At 55.1% G+C, this 23,322-nt stretch overlaps 2 protein-coding genes across 3 annotated transcripts in view; one reads left to right on the top strand and one right to left on the bottom strand.

Moving 5' to 3' along the window:
• The first annotated feature begins 1,937 nt into the window (after nucleotides 1–1,937).
• On the top strand, nucleotides 1,938–17,823 carry CIBAR2 (CBY1 interacting BAR domain containing 2). The gene is given in 12 exon segments (XM_067718421.1): nucleotides 1,938–1,964; nucleotides 3,836–3,941; nucleotides 3,944–4,057; nucleotides 5,918–5,969; nucleotides 5,971–5,989; nucleotides 6,062–6,153; nucleotides 6,310–6,325; nucleotides 7,110–7,214; nucleotides 10,104–10,217; nucleotides 11,744–11,842; nucleotides 12,332–12,595; nucleotides 17,743–17,823. Coding segments are annotated over 12 exon segments (1,089 nt in total).
• KIAA0513 (KIAA0513 ortholog) overlaps nucleotides 17,070–23,322 on the bottom strand; it is a 59,406-nt gene continuing 53,153 nt past the window's right edge. For both annotated transcript variants that reach the window (XM_067720662.1, XM_067720663.1), the window contains one exon: nucleotides 17,070–22,470. In XM_067720662.1, the coding sequence (XP_067576763.1) occupies nucleotides 22,421–22,470 (50 nt within the window). In that variant the 3' untranslated portion in view covers nucleotides 17,070–22,420. The remainder of the gene's footprint in view (nucleotides 22,471–23,322) is intronic.

Below are 23,322 nucleotides of genomic sequence, written 5' to 3'. Positions count from 1 at the left end.
GGACCAGCCACCCCAGGGCTGGCGCCACTGTGGGCAGACAGGCCAGGAATTGCCCTGGGGGCTGCCCTGCCGTCTCTTTACTGATGCACCAGGGACTTATTTCCCCTAACAACAAGGCAAGGAAAGAGGGCCACGGTCCCATTTTACCGGGGAGAAGACTGCCGCCCAGAGAGGTCAGCTGATTTGCCTAAGGTCACACAGCAGGGCTGGGATTTGAACCTGTATTTAGCTGACTCTAAAGTCCTCGCTTTCAGGGTGTGGAGAAAAGGGAACCCTCCTGCAATGCTGGTGAGAATGTAAGTTGGTGCAGCCACGGTGGAGAACAGTATGGAGGTTCCTTACAAAACTGAAAATAGACCTACCATAGGATCCAGCAATCCCACTCCTGGGCATATATCCGGAGAAAACTATAATTTGAAAAGATGCATGCACCGCAATGTTCATAGCAGCACTATTCATAATAGCCACGACATGGAAGCAACCTAAGTGTCCATCAACAGAGGAATGGATAAAGAAGGTGTGGTACATACATACAATGGAATATTACTCAGCCATAAAAAAAACAAAATAATGCCATTTGCAGCAACATGGATGGACCTAGAGATTATCATACTTAGTGAAGTAAGTCAAACAGAGAAAGACCAATATCATATGATATCACTTACATGGGGAATCTAAAAAAATATACAAAGGAACTTACTTACAAAACAGAAACAGACCCACAGGCAGAGAAAACAAACTTATGGTTACCAAAGGGGAAAGGAGGGGAGGGATAAACAAGGAGTATGGGATTAACAGACACACTCCTATATATAAAAGAGATAACTATCAAGGAACTACTGTACAGCACAGGGAACTATATTCAATACCTTGTAAAAAACTATACTGGAAAAGAATCTGAAAAAGAGTGTCTGTGTGTTTGTGTGTGTGTGTATCACCACGCTGTACACCAGAGACGAATACAACACTGTAAATCAACTGTATTTCAATCAAAATAAAGTCCTCGCTTTCATATACACTTTAAAAAAAACAAACACACTCTTCGTTATAAAGACCTTCAGACGTATACAAAGTGAACAGACTTGTGCAGCGGGTCCTCCATGGCAAGTTACCAACATGCTGCTTTTCTACCTTCCCCTCTTCCCGCCCAATCTCTTACTGTTGGGGTTGTTAGTTGCCTATTTCTTTCCTTCAGGTAAAACGGAGATGCACTGAACTGCACACATCCTACAATTAGCAAAATGTACCGTACTTCAGTTAGCACAGTTTTGTATGTGCCGTTCTATTTTCTTCTTTTTGTGTTATCGTTGTTTTCTTGCTTTTCTAGCAATGAGCAGATAGTGTTTATAAGGGGGGAAAGGCCAGTAAAATGATGATTAACGCGTTGAAGATGTCCCTGTGGGCTGGTGCCCTGTCCCCTCGATTCAGCGCCGAGCAGCGATTCGCTGTGCTTTTTCGCAAACCCCCCCCCCCCCCCGAGTAGCCAAGTCTCCTAGGAGCCTGGGGAAGGCCGCGTGGCCTTCTCGGAGGCGGAGCCCCAGCAATACGGCCCACGAGCACAGCTGGGCGCAGGGCCAGCAGCCCTAAGCCCGGTCCCCGCACCTCCTGGGGAACCCCAGCACTGCCAGGTCCACAAGAACCTCCATCTTCACCGGGAGAGTGGGAGCCTCTCGGCGACCCCACCTGGGCCAGCGCAAGGCTGGTTGAGGCCTCCTAATCCGCTAGGGGAGGCTGGCCCGGGGAGAGGTTGCCTTAGTGACCAGCGGAGGCTCCTCCCAGGGTGACTGCAGGTGGCCACGTCGCCTGGTAACCAGGTGGCAGCGTCCCTTGAGCCAGGACCACGCAGCTGCACCCAGCCCCGTGTGGCTTCTCCCAGGCCTGTGGGACCCCTGGGGCCCTGGACCCCAGGACCAGGACAGCTGCTGTCTCCAGCCACAATGAACATCGTTCTCTCCAGGTGAGCAGCACCACGCTGGCCTGGGTTGGGAGGGAGGGGGCGGCCGGGTTTTCGGGGCCAGACGCACCAAGACAGATGGGGCCGCCTGGACTGCTGGGGCAGGGGGCAGTGGTAAGGATGCTCTCCCGCCCACACCACGCCCACCTGGAGGTCTAGAGACCATGGAGGCTTCCAGAATCTGGCCTCTGTCTGCTTCTCCAGCATTTTTGCCCACAGCCCTGGGGTAGCTAAATTCACAGGGGCCACCCCAACTTCCCTCACTCATCTCTACCTGGGAAACCCCTCTTCATACCTCAAAACCCCATCAGGCATCACCCCCTCTGTGAAATCGTCTCCGACCCCACTGCCTGCAGCCTGAATCTATCACTGCCTTCTCAACTTGCCCCTTACCCAGCTGTTTCCACGCCTGGCTCCTCTGGGGCTCACAAACTCGAGGGTGCCCCTGGACCACCTGATGGGCTTCTTTAAAAATGCAGCCCCCTGGACCTCGCTCACAGGGAGTCTGGCGGAGAGTGGGCTGGGATTCTGCAGGCTTAACTTGTGTCCCAGGCGATTCTGACTGAGGGGGTCCAAGGACCCCATGTGGAGGGACAGGGATTGCGGCCGGCTGTGTGACCTGGAGCAAGATGCTGCACCTCTCTGGTCTCCGTTTACCTTGTTTGCAGGGTAATACCCACGATGCGCACTGCAAACCGTAAAGGGCTGCAGCAGTTCGGGTTTGTCAGGAGGACAAAGGGCCCTCCTCTCAGCTTCCAGCTTTAGAGATGTGATTGGAGGGACGCACAGGCTGGGGGCTTTGGTCATACAGAGAGAGGATGGGGCAGTGACCACCTGGGTGGGACGAGGGGCAAGGAGAGGGTGCAGTGGTGCGAGAGCGAGGCGACTGTCTGAGGCTGTGCCCCCTTTACTGTCTCGGGAAGATGAAATCCAGCAGGTCCTTCACTCACTCCGTATTTTTTCATGGAACACCTGCGATGGGCAGGCCCCAGGCTAGCGGCACATAAAGATGAGTCAGCACGCTCCCCTCAAGCCCGACCCAGAAAGATGCAGAGGGTGAGAGGAACCAAGCACAACAGGAAGCGATACATGGTGATAAACGGCCTGCCAGGGGGACACACTAAAGGTTCAGGGCTGGGGGAGGGAGGAGGGACCCACGGGCGGAGCACGGCGTCCTCAGGGCAGCGAGAGTTCTCTGCGACACTGTGAAGGTGGAGGCAGGGTACTGACGATGGCACCTGTCAAAATCCACGGCATGCAGGACACCAAGAGGGAACCTTCATGTAAACGAAGGACTTTAGTTACTAAGAATGTGTCACTATGGGTTCACCTTTGGTAACAGAGGTGGGGCACTAAAGGGAAGCGGTTGATGATAGGGAAACCCTGAGCGCCGGGGAGGGGGTATGTAGGAACCCTGTGTACTTTCCACTCAGCTTTTCTGTAAACCTAAAACTGGTCCCCCCACCGCCCAAAAAAGTTTATTAATAAAGATTTACGATGTAGAGAAGGGAGAGAATGTCAACAGCTCGGGGAAAAGAGAGAATCTAGGGATTTCAGAGAGAAGAGGAATACAGACCAACTCTGCTGGGAAGATAAAGCCCCTGTAAGGGCCCCGGGGTGGGAAAGGCCAGGTTAGGAGCCAAGCCCATGTTTGCACTCCTGCCCGGCCACTGACCAGCCCTGTGACCCCATTGGTCTCCCGCATCTGCCTTGACGGCCTGACCCGGGGACTTTGGGCATTATCCTGGGGACCGGACGCCTGGCCTGGGTTTGCCACCTACGAGGAGGGCGGTGGGTGGGTGACCCCTGTTTCGCTGTCGTGGCCTGGCCGGGCGTCCGTGCCCAGAACGGCTCCTCAGACCCCCACCTCCCCAGGGACAGCAGGTGTGGGTGACGGGGGACACAGTGACCCACGCTGAGAAGTGCTTCAGCCAGTTCTACTCGCTGCTGGCCGCCTACACCCGCAAGACAGCCCGGCTGCGTGACAAGCCGACCAACTGGTCAAGCAGCTCATCGACTTCACCAACACGGAGAACCCGGAGATGCGGGCCGCCCTGAGGAACTTCGCCGAGGACCTGGCCGAAGTGCAGGGTTACCGGCAGGCCGAGGGGAGCGAGTGGCCCCAGCGGACCCATTTCCCGGGGGGATCTGAGAGTTGGAGCCGGCCGGCAGGGTCCACAGTCAGCGGACGCATCTCCTCCAAAGGTGTCCCCAGAGTGAGGACGCTCACATCACTCCCTCCCCAGGGTGACACCGCAGTTTACAGGACTGAGAGCCTGGAGGCTTGTGGAGGGCAAGGAGGCTGCAGGGAGTTAGGGAAAGAATTAAAAATCAAAATCCCCATGGGGCGTATATACAATGGAATATTACTCAGCCATAAAAAAGAAGGAAATAATGCCATTTGCAGCAACACGGACGGACCTAGAGATGATCATACTAAGTGAAGTAAGTCAGACAGATAAAGACAAATACCATATGACATCACTTCCACGTGGAATCTAAAATATGACACAAATGAACTATGAAACAGAAACAGACTCACAGACATAGAGAACAGACTTGTGGTTGCCAAGGGAGAGGGAGCATTGGAGACGGAAGGGTTAGGAGTTTGGGATAAAAAAAAAAACAATAATAAAAATAAAATAAAACAAAACTCCAGCCAGCCCAGAAAAATCCTCTCTGCGATGGTACAAAAGAATGAAACAGTTTTCTATTGAATAAGCGTTAAGTCAGAGGTAATGCACATCACAGGCGATGGAATAAGTGATGGCAAAGACAGAGAAACCTCACTCCCCCTGAGGACAGGGAAGGGGACAGCACCCTTTGTCACACAGGACTTCCTAATTCCACCTGGCGACTGGGTGGCCACCTGGGCTGGCTAATCATCTTTATCCAAAGAAAACTAAAACCTCACCTCACTCTGACAAGCAGGTAGGTACAGCTGGGAGCCGGGCACCTGGCAACCTCCCTGGAGACGCTGTGCTCCCCAAGTTTACAGCTCAGAGATGACTGGGCTTTCTTGGTTGTAAAACCAGCCAGAGGCTTCTTCAGTTTTTAAAGGCTTTATATCCATCTCAAAGGAACAGAGAAAGGATTTACAACTGCATGTTTTCTCAAAGGAATACTGCACGGAAAGGGAAGGGATAAGTTCCTTTCCCTCTCAGCACTTGGGAAAAAATTATTTCTTCTTTAGGTTTGCGTTTACAAGAGCCATAAGCCATAATGGAGGAGGAAGGGGCTGGGTGGGGACTCCAGCTCCCCCGGCCCATCGGGCAAACCCGACTCTCAGGGGACCCCATCCTCCAGGCACCAGCCTCACCTGGGAACCTGTCAGAAGAAGGCAGATTCTTGGGCTGCACCCTGGACCTGCTGAGTCAGAAGCTCTGGGGTGGTGCCTGGGGATCAGGGTTTCAAGAAGCCCTTGGGGGGACTCCTACACCTGTTCTACTGTGACACCCACAGGGTAAGCGCGTTACCCACACTAGCTTTAACTGTGACCACTGTTACCAGTACTGGCATTGTTTATCCTCGTGTCTAGTTTTAGGCTTGGCACACAGGCACTGACTCAGGGGCGTGCGGTGTCCCCCTCGCTGACCCTGCCATGTCCCTGGACGCCGCACAGCACAGTCAGCTCTGAATTCCCCGCTAGTCCGTGTGCCAGGTGGCTCTGTCGGCATCCCTGGTGAGACCTAAGGCAGTCTGGAGAAACGAAATAGCGCTGGGTCCCAACCAGTTGCTAAAAAACCGTGCGCGGGTACCCTCCTCATACCCACTGTACAGGCCAGGAAACAGGGCTCAGCGAGATGAAGTGTGTCGCCCGCGCTCGCAACCCCAAGGTGGGAGGAGGGCCCACCGTGCAGCTGCGGACGTGCAGACGGCGCTCTGTAAGTGCAGGCCGGTGGCCGCGCAGCCCCCAGCATCTGCCCGGCTCCACCCGCTCTGACTGTGTTATGTCCGCGTGCCCCCAGGTCGAGAGGCTGGAGACCGAGGTCGTCAAGTCCCTGAAGCTCTACGGCGCAGATGAAGCAGACCCAGGTGAGCACGGCGCTGCGGCGCGGGCCACGTGGGGGGCTGGGGCCCCAGGAAAGCACCCTCCTCCTTCCGTAGGCTGAGATCAAGGAATTCAAACGCGTCCGGAACGAGGAGCTCAAACAACTGGAAAAGCTGGAGAGACTCAGGCAGAAGTCCCCTTCCCAGAGGTAGACCATCGTATCCTTCCCGAGGCAGGGGCCGGGGGGCGCTGAGGCCGGGGCCGTGCGTCACCGTGCCCCCCCCATGGGGGCCGCTGGCTGACCTGAATCCCTGACGCCACCTGTTTCAGCCCCAGGTGAGCGTCGCAAGTCTGTCTGGGGAAGGCAGGCTCGCACGCAGGTAACGAACGGCCTCACAAAACAGCGAGGTGAGCTTTACCTGGGCAGATGTGTGCAGGGCCCCGGGCTCAGGACAGCAGAGTCAGAGGCTCTGGGACAGCCAGCCATCAGCCGGGGCTCAGGAGACCTGGCTTCCGTCCCATCAGCGATGCTACTCAGCGAGTCAGAGAGAGACTCCCCTTCACAGCCTGCTTCCTTGTCAGGGTTACCTACTTACTGCTCACGGGAGGCGGGTACTTCTAGGTGGGGAAACTGAGAAAAGTGACTTGCCCAAGGTCACACAGAGAGCTAAGGGGCAACCCCCAACTCAGCTCTGCGGGCGTCAGGCTCTGAAATCCAGCTTCCTCACGTGCCAGGCCTGCTGTGGAGTCAGGCCATATAGATGCCAAACAAGGCAACCAGTAAGTTAATTACCTAAAATCGTTCCACATGCGGGAATTAATTATCAGCAAACGTGGTGTACCTGTCATAGCAGTAGTTCAGCTGAGCCCACTCTCATGCTTGCAACAATCCTGCAAAGCAGGCCTTACAGCCATCCCCTGTTTGCAGGCAAGCACACTGAGGCTCAGAGGGGTTCAGTGACTTGCCTGAGGTCACACAGCTAACAAGAGGGTCTGTCCAAGAAGCAGCTGCCCCTTTCGCTGTGGTCCCACTCGGCCATTCCTTCCAAAACCAAATTGGCAAGAGGCTCCCACGATGCAGGACAGCTGGCCCAAGGGTGGGGTGAAGGGACAGAGAATGATCCAGAATGGAGCCCCCATGACACTTTGTATCTCTGGGGCCAGGCGGAGACCGGCGTGCAGAGGGCCTTGGCGGATGCCAGCCGCACCTCCCACCAGCCGGAGGAGATGGTGGATGCCTTCCAGGAGCAGAAGCTGCAGGGCCTCCAGGTGGGGGTGGTCGGTCCCTGGTCGGAAGTACTCTGGGCGGCCCCGTGGGTGAGCTCTGGCGGGTGTGCACCTGTGTATGTGTGAGTGCATGTGTGTTCCCTGCGACACTGTGTGTGTGTGAGCTTGTGCCTGCTCGGCTCTCAGGGCCCTGACTCCCAGGACAGTTCATCCTGGCTTCCTCCTGGCCGCGGCGGGTAGAGGCCGGCTGCTCGGGCAGCTGTCTTGGGCAGCTGTCCTGCCCGGAAGCCAGCAGTGGCAGCCGTGCGCTCTCAGCACCCGGCCAAGCTCCCCGCCTACCAGGAGAACTGGGCAGAGTCTGTGCCCCCCAGCCCCTGCCTTTCCGCACAGTATCCACAGGACCCTCCTCCTTTTCTCTGCACAGCCCCAGGGGCACAAATACTTCCTCTCTCCACCCCGACCCACGCAGAGCCCCAGGCCCAGAGCCCCAGCTCCTACAAGAGGCCTCAGGGAGGAGGCGTCTTTAAGGGCAAGATGGTCACAGAGACCCCCGCACCCACTCTTGCCCCCCTGCCACTTTCGTCCATTTTCCAAACTGCTGCCCCAAGGCTCTCACAAAAGGCAGCTCCGATTTGTCACTCCCGGGTGTAACACCCTCCTGTGCTTCCCTCATTCCAAGGAGAAAGGCTGAAATCCTCCCCAAGGCTTCAAAGCCCCAGCCCCGCCCTCCAGCCTTCCCTTGGACACACCACTCCACGCTCCAAGAGTTCACCAAGACCTTTTATACCTCAGGGCCTTTGCACAGGCTGTGTCCTCTACCAGGAGGGCTCTGCCCCTACTCTGCATCGCGTTCACACCTGCTGTCCTTCAGAGAAACTCACCTGGACCCCCAGACCTGGTCCGACCAACTGTTAACACTCTCTGCTCCGCTCCCTCTGGGGGCAGTTATCCCAGGGGGTGGATTCATCGTATCTTTAATTCACTCGTGAATCTCACAGATGTTGAATTCACACCTGCTATGTGCCAGGCGCTATGCCTGAGGCTGAGGACATCACAGCCAGCAAAGCAAGGCCCCGTCCTCACAGAGCTGACGCTCTTGGGAGACAAGAGTTCACGCAGACCCTGTGATGGCGGACAGCAGGGGAGATCTCACTGCTCCACGCCACCTCCTATACTGCACGTCGAAGCCACAGAGCAGACCCCCTGCCTGCCACGTCCCCTCCTGGGTCCTGGGCACCACGTCTAGGGCCTGGCACTCGGTGGGTACTCAGTAAATATTGGGAAAATGAATGAAAGAATGAACGAACGAAGCGAGCGAAACAGTGGTAATTACTGCTCAAGCATCCACGTTGCAGGCAGAACCTAAAAGCACCAGCAGACCATTATCAAGCACCTGACGTTTTCGAGGCCGGCGAGAGCACACAAGGTTCTGCACGGTCGGCGGCCAACAGAAGCACGCACTTTAACATGGGCATCCTTTAAAATTGGGGGAATTCATTTGTAAGAGACGCTTATCCAAACCTCCAAATGTTAAAAGAGATAAAAGCCCAAACTTGAAATAATCATTACCACTCTATCAGTTTTAGGTCACGATTCTAATGAAGTACCTACAAAATAACTCTCTGGCTCCTCTAAAAAGAATGTAAGCCATGCTTTCAAGCAGCGGTTCACTCACCTGAGCGCGCGTCAGAAATGCCCCGGCGGTCTCCTTAAAACGCACACGGGGGGCACACCCTGGCGTCCCATCCAGTGGGCCTGGGTGGGCCGAAGAATGTGCATCCCTGACAAGCTCCCAGGTGAGGCTGGTGTTGATGAGGGGCCCGCAGGTCGAGAGCCGCGGCGCTCACTGAATCTCTCGTAGGGCTTTGTGAACTGGGACCACTCCTGTCCTTCCTGTGCAGACGAATAAACTGAGGCTTGAGAGGATACGTCATTTCCTCGGGGCTACAGGCCGGCAAAGGGCAGGACGCGGCCTGTTGTTGTCACCAGCACGGCCTCCCGGGGGCAGGACGGGAGGAGGCAGGAGCCAGGGATTTCCAGCACAGTCTTTGGCCCCCTCGCCCCTTCCTTCTCCCAGGCGGCCTAGCGGCTTCCTCCGGCCCTCCTCTTCCAGGTGCTTCCCACGTGACAGGAAGAGGTGTGTCTCCAAACTGCAGGCTCCTCCCCCAACAGCAAGCCTCTTTCCTGCTGGGGCCTGCCACGGTGTAGGAGCTTGTGCTGGGCCCAGCACACAGTGGGAGCTTGTGCTGGGCCCAGCACGTAGGAGGGGACTGACACACAGTAGGAGCCTGTGCTGGACTTGACACAAAGCAGGAGTGTCCCCTCAGGTCTGGCACACAGTAGGAGCTTGTGCTGGGCCCAGCACACAGTAGAAGCCCCCACTGGAGCCGGACATGCAGTAGGAGCTCTGTGAGAGCTTACTGAGCCAAGCTGAACCATCTGATCAAGAGAAGCCAACGTTTCCATCACTAATAATGTTTTGACAAGCTGGCTTATCAGGTTGTGGGCCTTCTGGGCCAGTAGCATCCCCTCCCTCTCCCATAAGACCCACTTCTAGCCCGTGGGTGACAGAGGCTGAAAGTTTGTAGCCATCAACCTGACCTCAGAATGAGAGAAGCGCAAGCTGAGTGGAGGAGCCCAGGTTGACAGAGCTGAGAAAAGGATGCCCCTCAGAAAGTCCACAAGGCCTCACACATTTCTGGAACAATCTCTGTGCAAGGCAGCTTTTGAACTATGGGAATGCATTATCTGTTCAACAAAAATAAATTAATTAGAAATAATATATTGAAATTCCACACCTAGGACCTTCCCTGCAAAGACAACTAAGCCCTCGCCCACACACACACCCCCCAAATTGGTCCATGTCGAGATGACCCCAGGACAGTCCTTCTGACAGTGTTACGTATGTGACCTGGGCGTCTCTCCCAATAGAAAATTTTTTCGGACTTTGTGACCATTGAGATGGTCTTCCACGCCAAAGCGGTGGAGGTGTATTCCAGTGCCTTCCAGACCCTGGAGAGCTACGACCTGGAGAGAGATCTGGAGGTGGCTCACGGACATCTCATCTCCTATTTGGGGGGTGGGGCTGAATTGGAGGTTGTTTTTGTCTTTTTTTTTTATTGAAGCCTAGTTGATTGACAATGCTGTGCTAATCTCTTCTGTACAGCAAAGTGCCTCCGTTTTACACGTACGACATTCTTTTTTAAAATATTCTTTTCCATTATGGTTTATCCCAGGAGATCCAATATAGTCCCCTGTGCTCTACAGTAGGACCTTGTTGTTTATCCATTCTATATGTAATAGTTTGCATCTGCTAATCCCAAACTCCCAGTCCATCCCTCTCCCTCCCACCCTCCCCCTTGGCAACCACAAGTCCCCAGAGGTGGGGAATTTCCCCAACACCTTCTCTCTCTCTCTCTCTCTCTCTCTCTCTCTCTCTCTCTCTCTGGACCATCCACGTTCATGACCATCACCTGGGTGCTTAAAAACAAATGAATCAACAACAACAAGCATCGCCAGGCTGATGCCTGCTGAACTTCCGAGGGAGACAAAGTGCTTATTACCCACACCTGATGTGATGAGGATCTAGAAAAAGCCATCTGAGTTATCTCTAATGTGCTGCGTCACACCTCGTGGTGTAAAGCAGCGGTCGTTGACCGGGATTATCTTCTGTGGCTCTAGGGTTGCTGGGTTCAGCTGGGCTGTCCTCACTCCGGTCTTTCAGCCAGTCCGTAGCTGGGGCCGGAGCTGTTTCCAAGGCCTCCTCGCCCGTGTGTGGTAGATGATGGCTGTCATCTGGGTCCAGGATGGGCCACGTGATTCGCAGAGTTCAGGGCAAAATGAAGACGTGGGCCCTTTGTTCAATAATTATTAACAATTCCAAGATGGCAGCGTCCTTCTGAGCTGGGGGCCCTGGGCGACTGCATGAGCTGTACCCCAGTGAGGCCCATCCCGTCTGGGTCTGCAGTGGGGTCTGCAGCCTGAATAACTGCCCACGGCCTCTCCATGGGGCGTGGACTTCCTCACAGCATGGCAGCTGGTCCAAGAATGAGCATCAGAGAATTACACTGTGTCACCTTCCGTGACCTAAGCTTCGAAGAAACTGAGCATCCTGTCTGCCACATTCTGTTCCTTAGAAGTGCGTCACTAAGGCCATATTCAAGGGGAGGAGAATTATAGTCCAGCTCCTGATGGGAGAAGTGTCGAAGAATTTGTGGATGGCTTTAAAACCATCATAGGAGGGTCAGTGAAGGTTGGCTGGGCTCTGGTGCGTTCACTCAACTCTACTCTATTTTGGTCGGGGGGCAGTGTGATCTCTAATCTCCCTGCATGACTATGGACATGTTACCTTGCCTCTGGGCCTCAGTTTTCCCATCTGTAAAATGGGATGACAATGCCCACTTACCGCTCTGCAGTAGATCATAAGGAATAAGAAACAGGAGACTCCTAGGCGGACCTGGCGTAGGTGGGGGTCCCTGCAGTTACCTGGGCACCGGCTTCTCGTCCCACGTCTTTCTTTCCCGCTGGCACCCCTTTGTTTGTTTCCTGACCGGATCCAACCCTCCTGGCAGGATTTTAGAGCCAAGATGCGTGGAGTTCATGGGCGTTATGACGCTCGGCTGCTCACGGACACCACCCTGCCCCCGGCCGTCCCGTGGTTTCTCGCCCAGGTGAGCACTGGGGGTGGGGCGTAACACCTGTGACAAGGTGAAGAGACCAGAGACCAGAGGCCGGCTGAGAACTCGGGTCTGAGAAGGGAGTGCTGCTTGGGGAGTGGGAGGGTGGCCCTGAGTCTGACCCGGACCTGCCTGAAGCAGACTCAGGGAACCACAGTGTGGTGAGGAGCGTCTCATGCTTTCTGAATAATTCTCTTGAAAGGCAGAGGAGGAAGTATGGTCCCCAGCCAGACTGCCTGGGTCCAAACCCACTGCTCCCAAGCTGTGTGACCCGGGGAAAGTTCCTTAACCTCTCTGTGCCTTAGATGCCTCACCTGCAAAGTGGGGCCAATGATAGTAACCCCCTCAAAGGGCTGTGGCATTAGGCGAACACATCTACCCGAAACATTCAGGAAACGATGCTTGTCACTGTCATTATTATTATCGCTGTTGTTGCTGTGATGGTGATGATGATTCTGTTGTTGTTGTATTTCTTTTATTTAGAGCACCCAGAGCACCGTACGGAGCCAGAGAAAAGAAGCAGCCAGTGAGGACAAGTCGGCCGAGGAGGACCCCGTGGAGGACCTCAGGGGACAGGGGAAGGGGCTGCATCGCCAGGACGAGAACTCCCCAGTCAGGAAAAGGGGGCTGAGGCTGGATGCTCGGAGGCTCTGCCGTGTGCAAGTCCCGTGTCCTCTGAGTCCCGCTTTCCTCATCTGTCTGGCAGGAATCACATCACTCAGCTCACAGGCTGCTCTGGGGATCAGGGTGCCCAGAAGGACACCTGGTACCTAGCAGGTGTTCAATAAACGTGGGCGCATCTCACCCTGACTCCTGCTGGGTCTCATTTCCTGTCTTACGACTGGGCTTCTGGGTGTTTAAGCCCGTGTGAACGTGTGTTACGGAACCAAACTCGGGTCCACTTGCCTGTGTGCAGTAAAGCCAATTTACTGACACCGGGTTGCAGTGAAGGAAAGGGCAGGATTTGTTGCGGGCGCCAAGCAAAGAGTCCAGGCAGCTGGTGCTCAAAAGGTCCCAACTTCCCGACGACTTTCAGGAAAGGTTTTTAAACACAGGGTGAGGGAGGGAGACTGTGGGGCGCGTTATCAGCTCTCGGACATTTTTCTTTTATTCTTTTTTTTTTTTCGGCTGTACCGTGCGACTTGTGGGATCTTAGTTCCCCAGTCAGGGATCGAACCCGGGCCCCCTGTAGTTGAAGCGCAGAGTCCTAACCGCTGGACCACCAGGGAAGTCCCTTGTGGACATTCTTCTGATTGGCTGCTGGTGAGGTAACTGGGCAGCATCCAGTTAACTTCTTCCACCTGTGGGGTTTCCGTACCTGCAAAACAGCTCAAAGGACATGGTGTAGAATATTATCTATAGCCCTTGAGGAGGAACTAAAGGTCCTTGGCTTTGTTTAATGGCTGAACTCTTATTATTTTGTCTTGCTTGACTATTTTCCTTAGCTTCTGCATTTTCTCATTTCTCTGATTAAATTTATTCTTTGGAACTCAGGGAACTAGCCTAGGAGGCTAAAGTTTTTCTACAAACAAGAGTCAGGTGGAGGACATTGGGTGGGTCTGTCCCGGGAAAGCCCCACAGAGTCCTTATTGGTCGCAGGTGAATCATCTCCCAGGGCTGCCCTAACACAGCACCACACACTGGGGGCTTCAAACCACAGAAATCTATTCTCCCTCAGGCTGGACTCCAAGATCAGGGTGCTGGCAGGTCTGGTTCCTTCTGGGGTCTGTTTCCCCTTTTTATAAGGACACCAGTCATAGGATCAGGGGTCCACCCCATTCATCCTAACTAAACATATCTGCAAAGACTCTATTTCCAAATAAGGTCACATTGTGAGTACTGGGAGTTAGGACTTCAACACATGAGTTTTGGGGACGCAATTCACCCAAACCATAGGGACGTGATGTGCGGGGATGACCGTGGGACCAGGGACACATCCCAGAAGTGGAGGAGGGGTGGGAGTCCGCAGGCTCGGCCGCCTGCCCACCTGGGCCCCCTGGGTGTGCACATTTGGGGAGCAAATTCCTGATGGTGGCTGGGGGCATCTGAGCTCTGGGTCACTCGGCTCTCAGCACACCTCCTGCTGCCTCCTAGAGACCTCTGCCAGGGAGAGGACGTCCTGCAGCCGTTCAGGATAAACACTACGCTCTGGAGCCAGCGAGCCCCTGATTTCATTCCCCACTGCGGGTACCATGATTTCCTCCTCAGCAAAGTGGTGAACAAAACCTTCCTCGCGGGTGTGGTGAAAAGGGAACCCTCCTACACTGTTGGAGGGAATGTATTATAAACTGGTGCAGCCACTATGGAAAACAGTGTGGAGGTTCTTTAAAAAATAGTGTTACCATATGATCCAGCAATCCCACTCCTGGGCATGTATCTGGAGAAAACTAATTCAAGAAGATACATGCACCCCAATGTTCATGGCAGCACTATTTACAATAGCCAAGATACGGAAGCAACCTAAATGTCCATTGACAGATGAATGGATAAAGATGTGGTACCTACATACAATGGAATACTACTCAGCCATAAAAAAGAATGAAATAATGTCATTTGCAACAGCTTGGATGGAACTGGAGATTATCACCCTAAGTGAAGTGAGTCAGACAGAAAGACAAATATCATATGATATCACTTACATGTGGAATCTAAAATATGACACAAAGGAACTTATCTACGAAACAGAAATAGACTCACAGACGTAGAAAACAAACTTATGGTTACCAAAGGGTTAAGGGGGGGTGGCATAAATTAGGAGTATGGGATTAACAGATACACACTGCCATATATAAAATAGATAAACAAGGTCCTACTGTATAGCACAGGGGTATCTTGTAATAACATATAATGAAAAAAATATGAAAAAGAATATGGATATGTACAACTGAATCATCTTGCTGTACACCAGAAGCTAACACAACATTGTAAGTTAGCTATATTTCAATAAAAAATTAAATTAAATTAAAAAAACCCCAAACCTTTCTCATGGGATCATTGCAGGATTAACGTCTTCGCCACAGTGACTTTTATTTCCCAGAATGCAGCTCCAAGGCACCTCCTCAGGGAAGCCCACCCTGATTCAACCAGGAAGGACACTCACTCCAAAAATAACTAAAACATTCTATATTTCCTATATAATAATTTATAAAATAACCTTATCGTAGATTGTATTATATATCATCACATTTACAGTATATATTTTGTTATATTTTTATACTCTAAGCATTTATATGTGTGCACATGCATGCACAGACAGACACACACAAATGTACCTTTTTTTAACCTCAGTTGTGTCTGAACCCCACTGATAGTTTCTGAAGGAAAAGGACCTTGCTTCTTCATCTTGTGGTCCTGGAGCCTGGTGGCGCCTGGCACACAGTAGGTGCTCATTAAAGGTAAGTTGACGGCACAAGGGGCCTCTCCCCTCCCTCTCTGGCCCCAGCACGCCGAAGAGACCAATTGTTCCCAATTCCAGGGTTGGACATCGGCCAGGAGCTTCCCTGGCTCTCTCTGTGTGCATGGTCGCTTGGGAGTAGGGACAAAATTCCTAGCTCCTCTCTTTGGGGCCCAGGAGGTGGGAGGTGGGGTGAGCAGGGGTGGAAGGAGCATAACTTTTGGGGTCTCTTCCTTTCAGAGTCCCAGGCATTGAGGACAAACCCACCCCACTGCTTCCCAGTGCAACTCGTGCAGGATCTGAGCACAGGAGAAAAGAGAGCACCTGCGGTCACTTCCTGGGACATTAAAAGGTGACTTCGTTAGTGAGAGGCTAGTTCCAAATATGGAAAGAGGGGAGATGCTTCTTTCGGGGAGCCAGAGCGTTTGTGGCACTGCGCAGGGGAGGTGGCTGCAGGCAGAGGTGCTCGGCACGAACTTAAGGGACAAGACTGTTACCATGGTCAGGGTGCCCCAGAAGCCTCAGCACCGTTTTAAGCGTCAATAAAGTCAGAAGTAGAAAGGTTACAATTTACAAAGGAACACGATGTGAATGCCTAATTGTTTAAATTTCTTTTATATTTAGTGTCATGAATTTTGAAGAGTATGTTTTAAATGGATTCCTATAAAATTTAGAGAGAAGTTTGGTCGTTTTTCTTTTTCCTTTAATGGGCGGGACCCTTCCTACAGGTGCAGCTCCCAGGTTGATTTATTTCCTCATCGGGACAAGGAGGAACGAGATTAGAGTGAGAAGCACGTTTGCATTTCTCGCAGGAACCGCCTCAGATGGGTGATGTTTTCCCTCCCATTATATGGATGAAGAAACTGAGGTTCAGAAAACAATTTGGCAAAAGGCACGCAGTGGGTTGGTGGGGAGGTAGAACGGGACCCAGGCTCGGGTCCCCGTGCTCTTCAGAATCCTTGCTGCCTTCAGAGGGGTCCTTCCCTGTCACCAGGAGTTGCCTCTGAATCCAGCCCCTGGCCTTCAGCTGCTGGACTCTCCTGGCACCTGAGGAAAAGTCAGGTGTGAAGGCTTCTACCACCCGGGCCGGTCCTCCAGGCTGGGTGGGAGAACCAGAGACAGGGCGGTCCAGCCCCTGCCCCACCGAGCATCAGGGCACATACCCCAGCCCATCTCAGGTGGCCAGGCCAGGGCTGGGGGACCTGCCTGCACCTTCGCCCTGGGAACCATCCCACCCGGGGCCCCTGGAACTGAGTCCACTTCTCCAGGTACCAAGGACACTTCTTCTAGGCCCTGTGCTGGTCCTCAGGCTTACCTCCCGGATCTGTTAGTCTGGAGAGTTAGAACATGGCTATTGACCTCTTATAATCAGAAAAAAAGAAAGCCCAACATTTCACAAAATACGTCTGTCAAACCAAGTTGTAAGGGATGATGAAGGTGTCCTGTGTGTGTCAGGCGGGGGTGGTAATCGCGTTCTACTCACAGCCCCCCGACCCCCAAAAGCAAGAAGTGAGGCAGCTGTGGCTCAAAGGCAAGACCAGGATATCAGCTGGAAGGGGCCGGAGGCATCCTGGAGGCCAAGGCCCCTCCGTTCACTAACACACCCCGGCAGTGACTCAGCGGACACTCCCTCTGCCCATCGGTTTGGCCACGACACACACACACGTCTGCACAAGACCCAGCTGCTTAGCCTAAGTGGGGAGAACGTCTATTTGACCCCAGAAAAAAGGTGTTTTCTGTGTCATCACTGAGAAGATTGTAAATTCTGTAAAAAAAAAAAAAAAATGTGCTCACGGACATGTGAAAACAAAAATTCAACAGACTGACTTCTTTTTCTTAAGAATTTATTTCAGTTTCTGCCTTCTGACAATCTGAGGTGAAATATATAGACGGTTTTTTTTTCTTCACAGGAAACAGCTTTGATTTTAGCACTGTTCTGAGAGCTCGACCTTGAAACTTTCTCCACTTGAAAATATAGTTTGTAGAACGTCGCCTCGTGGGACACGAAATTGCGTAAGTGTACATATAACATACCTGCGTCGCGGACCCCGGCTTCTGGGCCACTAAGGGCAATGCGTGGATATGGCCAAGGCAAGTTCAGGTCCGAGACCAATGGGTGGGAGAGAAACAGGGGAGGCACGTGGGAGACCCTCCTGAAGCCCCAGAGGCCACAGTTAGAGCCACGAAGCTCTCGAGCTGACACGTCTTAAGGGGAGGTACCTGCCATTTGAGTTCGAGCCTTTCCTACTGTTCAGATGGTCGGCCCGTCCATCTCAAGGCGTCCACGGGAACCTAAGCAAGCCTCCAGCACAGGGACAGATCAGGGCCCGCATGTGCAGCCTGTGTGTGGGAACCGGGCCTGCTGAGCACTTCCCTTTCATTTCCGCGAGTGCACCGTCCAGGACCAAGGTGGGGACAGGCACAGCCCCCCGGGGTCCGAGGGGCATCACAGCAGCAGGAGCCCTCCTTCCAGCTCAGCGACCCCGTCTGTGCTGCTCAGGAGGGCGCCAAGCGACAGCGCCCTGGTCTGACCCTGCGGGACAAGCGAGGATGCAGGGTCCCCCCCGCCTGCACAGAGTGATGGGAAGACGGGCAAACCCAGACCGTCCTGACTCGCTCCTGGAAATGACAAGGTGTTCCTTCTCCAATAGTAACTGAGAACTCTAGAGCGGGAGCAGTGTCCCCTTGACTCCTGGGGACACAGCCAGGGGGAAGGTTCCCCCCTGCAGCCCTTCACTCATCTCAAGCTCAGACAGACCAGCCAACGCAGGGACACAGGCCAGCGCCAGGACACCCAGGGATGAGGTAGGCCGGCCACCCGAGGCGCTTGCTGGAGAGGGACTGCAGGGAGATGGCGGCAGAACGAGGCCGGGGGGCCCGGCCACGCGGAAGGTCTTGGCGTTGAGGGTGCTCATGGGTGGGAACCATCTGGAGAACCCACACAGGCCTGTTTCCGGCCGCCGGGCAACAAGGACGTACTGGGACATGTGACTTGACTAAGGCCTGGCTCCAGCCCAGGTCTGAACGTCACACACCAGCCAGTTAGGGGCACTTGTCACCGATGCCATTCCCCTGTACGAACTCAGCTTCAAAGGCTTTTCTAGCGAAACTCCCCCTCAAGAATCGTAAAAAGGGATCAGTGATTTGCAGGAAGACGGGGAGATGGCTGAGTGGCAGAAACAGTGGTTCAAGGAAACTAAAAGGCCGGGGGTGGGGCGCTGCGAGAAGAACCCCGGGACCGAGGGGCCGTGGGCCCCCAGCCCCGCAGCTCTGCCTGTGGCTGAGGAAGAGGGTGGCCAGGGGGTGACAAGCCTGGCACCGCCCGGCTGCTACCCCTCCCCCGAGGCTGGTGCCGGGCCCTTCTCCGCCTGCTTCCCAAGCTCCCTGCTGTTCTGGCAAATGGCTCAGGCCCCTGGCTGCCCAGCTGTCTCAATTGTAGGTGATTTGGCCATAGAGCTGATCTAACCGCACCGACCTGCTGGGATCCCCACTCGCTGAAAAGCCAACTCGTCGGGGTGCAGCTACGCCCAGGAAGGTCAGGCTTGTAGCTGCAGCCCTGACTGCTGGTCACGGTCACCTGGGTTCAACAAAACTCCTCGCAAGCCCCTTTGTGGCGTAAACACTGCGCTTCTCACACTGGGAGGCTGCAATACCAAGTGCTCTGGGCGATAAACCAACCCACTTAAAACAGCTGACGGAAAAGCAACCCTCAAGCCTGCCACCTCTCCACGGCAATGAACTTCACCGTCTAACCGGGCAGGGAGAGGTGAGTACGGGCTCCACTGGTTCCAGCTCCCGGGAAGGAGGAAAGAGAAAGGTCAGGCGGCACCTCTGACTCCAGTCCTGGGTCTCTGCCCTAAACCCAGCGTGGGGCTTGCCCGTGACCCTGACCGTCCCGGGTTTCACTGGAGCACAAAACTCGCGAACTGGACTCTCTCCAGCCCTCCTTTTGGCAACTTAAGAGCTCCTTGGTCTGCTTTTCTCCCCTTTCGGCGATAGGAAAATCATGGTCTACTCCCTTTCACTGTACAAAGAACTTACAATATCAGAACTTGGTTCTGCCTTCGATTAAACGCGCGCACACGGTAGATATAATCTGAATACCAGCACAGCCCCTCTTAAACATCTAACAATATTGCTAAAACTGCAACAAGGGCTGAAGACGTACAAAGCACATCTCGACACCATCCTATTTCCAAAGCAGGGTACTTTTCACTTGGGAGAATTAGCTGTTTTTGGCTCATTACGATTCACATAGCCCTGAAGGGCAGACAGCAGGAGACTGAAATGCCATTGCTAACGCAGGCCTTCGAAGCTCCTGGCTCGGGACCCTGAACCTACTGGGACTGGAAACTCTCCTCGTGGATATGACCCGACGCTTCCTGCCCCGAGTCTAAGGGTCCTGAGTTTACAGGGGAGGCCACCAGAGCTCTTTCTCCGAAGCCTCCTGTGTGTACGGCAGGGTGAGACTTCTCCGCCCTGGGACCTGAGAGCCCGCCCTGTGTCTGTCTGCTCGGAGCGGGCCTCGGAGGGAAGATCGTGCCACAGAGAGAGGAAACGTCAGCGAGGCAGGCTGCCGGCTCCTGTTAGGCACGCCGTGCGTCCTCCGGGTGACAGTGGTCAGACACTACGAGGTGAAATGCTCAGCCAAAGGCAGACGCCACCAGGACACAGCAGGACAGCCTCAGAGCCACCCCGACACTGGTCACTCCACGAGGCCCACGGTCTCCGGCAGTGTCCCCTCGTAGGGCTGAAAGCAACAGGCAGCACTTCTGGGGTCAGACTCCACTCTTAGGAGCTAGATTTACACAAACCAGGGGAGAGGAAAAAACCCAAAGCAACCCTTCCTTCTACCTTCAACTGCTATTTCAAGAGGCCTGTATGGGAAAAAAAAAAGGTCTCAAGATCATCTTGAAGTTAAAGTGCCTGGAAAAGCCCCAAGAAGTCAAAGCTGCATTTTTCCTTCCAAGGCTGCACGGGCCCTCCCGCCCCACCCTGCGGGGAGAGAGCCGCCAGCTCCCCAGCACCCCTGGGAAGACCCAGAACCTACTGTCTCCCTCCAGAAATCAGACTGGATCGAACGTCCGTACAAAAATCTTCTATGTACAAGGATAAGTCTTTTGGGCACCTTTAGAATAAAATCTTAATGCCTTTCAACTAACCACTGAGAAAGCCAACGACACGCGGCCACAGGGGGAGAGCCCTGCGAGGGCACGTGGCCCGGCTCCTGTGGGGGGTGGGGGGAGCACAGCACACGCGGGGGTCGTAGCTGAACGTCTCAGGAGGGGCTGTCTCAGGAGGGGCTGCGTCATCTTCAGGAGGCGCTGGAGGAGGGGCCCGCACACCCGTCAGCTGGATGTGATTTCTCTGAAACGCGTTCCATAGAGACCCGTCCTATCACTGGGCCCAGCATCGGGTGGAGGAGCTCCGGCCCGTATGACCCGCCCCGCACAGGACAGGCAAACTGGCGACACAGCTGTGCTTTGTTTAGTGACACGGCCAGAGAGGCTGCCACCACACACACACACACACACACACACACACACACGCACACGCCTTTGCGAAAACAGCAGGGTTTCTGAAGCCCCAGCCCCCCAGGTCTCCTGGAGGAGCAGCTCACGCCGGCGCACTCGGGTCCTGCCGTGTTTCCTGTCATCTCTCTTACGATCACCCGGATGTGCGTTCCTCGGCTCAACCAACGCACGCTCTGCTCTGGAACATTCCAGGGAGGCATCCCCCACGAGGGGAAACTTGGAGGGCCGGAGGGCTGGGTATCTGGCGTGTGCTTGTCATGCTGGAGGAGGTGCAGCGGGGACACGGGACGAAGGACCAAGGCGGGAAGGACGGAGCCCCGCTGGCCTCGTTGTCAGCGCCCAAGAGCTGGGGCTGGGGCGGGGGAACCGGGCTCGCCAGGGAAGCTGCTGGCAGGCTGGAGGCCTGCTAGCCAGACTGCAGTCCCTTGGGCTGGTCAGCTGTGCCTGGTACAAACCTGGGGGGAAGAGCCCCGGCTCCCGGCACCTGAGACGGCGAGGGGGTGTCCGCAGAGTCCGCAGGAAAGTGGTCCAAGGGCTCGGGTGGCGGAAGGTACAGGCTTCCCCAGGCGGCCGGGGTGGAGGGCCCGACCCTCCGAAGCCCCGCTACCCCGCCTCACACAGTCACCGCCACAAGCGGCCTCTGCCACGGTGCCTGTAACGCTGACAGATTCTTTTGTCTGTTTTGAAATAAAGGGCAGCACTGTCTGCTTTCAGAAAGGGCGGTTGTCCCGAAGCTGCTGAAGAAGCTTCTCTTGTCTGTGCTTGTCACGGGACTGATGGCCCCGAGCTACTCCCAGGGAGCAAGGGGCGGAAGCGTCTCCACTCCAGAAGGAAGCTGTCGGCTGCGCGGGGACATCTCAGACAGCCTGACACAGACACCTGAGTGCTACGTGGGTCCAACACAGCCACTCGGAGCCGTGCCGTCTCCCGGCGCCCACACCCCTGACCGTGGCCGGGCCTTCTGCAGCCGGGAAGGCACGTCCTCTGCCCCGGTCTCTCTCCCGTCCTGGAATAGGGGGTCTCCCTCTCCTCCTGGAGCTTCCTGGGACTCCCGTCCCTGCTGCACGGAGAGGGGACCCGGAAAAGAGCCAGCACCCGCCGTGGACCGACACTCAGAGGCCCCCGCCCCCTCTGCTTGGTCCCCGCTCCGCAGGAACCCCACTGTGGGAGGAACCCCATCCCACCCTGCCGGGGGGCCCCCAATCATCACTCCTGACTGCCCTGTGTCACTGGCGTGTGCCACCCCACAGCTGCCCTTCCCTACCCTCCCATGTGCACCCCAGCCTCTCCCGCAGGAGGCTACGATGGACACCGGCCCATCGTAGACCCAGCATCCTCCCTCCTGCGCCCCCTCGGTCCCACGTCGCAGGTCTGCCACTCGGGGATATGGAAAGTCACCTCGGTGTTAGCTGTGTAATCCCAGAGACACTTTGGCACGCAGGTGGGGGAGCAGACACAGGCAGAGGGGAGGCAGGGAAAACGGGCAACCAGATTCTTCTAGCCGCTAGTTCTAGGGCGGTGGGGGGCGCCTCTGGGTGCTGCCAATGTCATGCGGGGGCGGGGGGGTGACAGCCAGCCGTGGGCCCGGGAGGGAGGCGCGCACCCACAGTCCTCCTGGGGGAGCCTCGGGCCAACTGCCGAGGCCTACTCGGCGGCCATCTGCTCGATGTGGTCACTCAGCAGCTTGTACTGCTCTGGAAGAGAGAACAACGTTATTCCTCGTGAGAGAGACGGCGACACGGACGGGCAGGTCCTTCTCATTCGGGGTGATGACAAAGCAGGCCCTCCCGGGCATGGCGAGTGTGGGCTTCTGAAGGAGTGCCCTCGGCCTGGCAGTGGGCTCCGTGGAGCCGGGATGCATCTTCCCGTGGCAACGACGCGCCACAGGGCAGCCCCGCAGGCCCCCAGGAAGCCTGGTGTGGGCAGATGAACCCTGTCACGGGAGCCGAGCGTGGGTCCTGGAGGCCATGCAGGGGTCACGTGGTGGAGGGCACAGTGTTCCTGCCCTGTGACGAGTGGTGGGGCTGGTGACAGCACTTTGAGATTTTCCGGGGGCACCGCCTGAGGCCACCCGTACTTGGCCCTCTTTAACTCGGTCCAGGATGGAGTTTTATTTGTAAACAATATCGATCGGTACAAATCTATGTCTAAGTGGAAGAGTTTTCAGGGGACACGCAGGAAGCATCTTGTAGCACGTGGGATGACGCCTAAAGGCCAGCTGTCGATCAGGGAAGCTGACATCAGCAACGTGTCCCCTCCCGTTACAGAAGCCAGAGATGCCGGAAAGACCTCAAGACCCCCGCCGCTCCCCCGGGACCTGCGGCCACGTGTCATTCAAGCAACGAAGACAGGCCATGTGGTGGCCATTTAGACGGAGGGGCAACTCAGCGCCAGAGTCTGCCCATTTTCAAGGTCAGAGTCTGAGCACCAAGTTATATCTTTTCCTGGGCCCTGTCTGTAAGCACTGACCTGGTGGGCCCCGCACCATCCTGCCCCACGTGGGCAAGCCCTACCTAGCAGAACTGGGTCTCCAAGGGGAAGGAAGA

The sequence above is a fragment of the Pseudorca crassidens genome, chromosome 20, assembly GCF_039906515.1.
Source record: "Pseudorca crassidens isolate mPseCra1 chromosome 20, mPseCra1.hap1, whole genome shotgun sequence".
In the NCBI taxonomy this organism is placed as follows: domain Eukaryota; kingdom Metazoa; phylum Chordata; class Mammalia; order Artiodactyla; family Delphinidae; genus Pseudorca; species Pseudorca crassidens.
The sequence above is the reverse complement of the archived record's forward strand: the minus strand, read 5'-3'. Positions and strand labels throughout refer to the sequence as shown.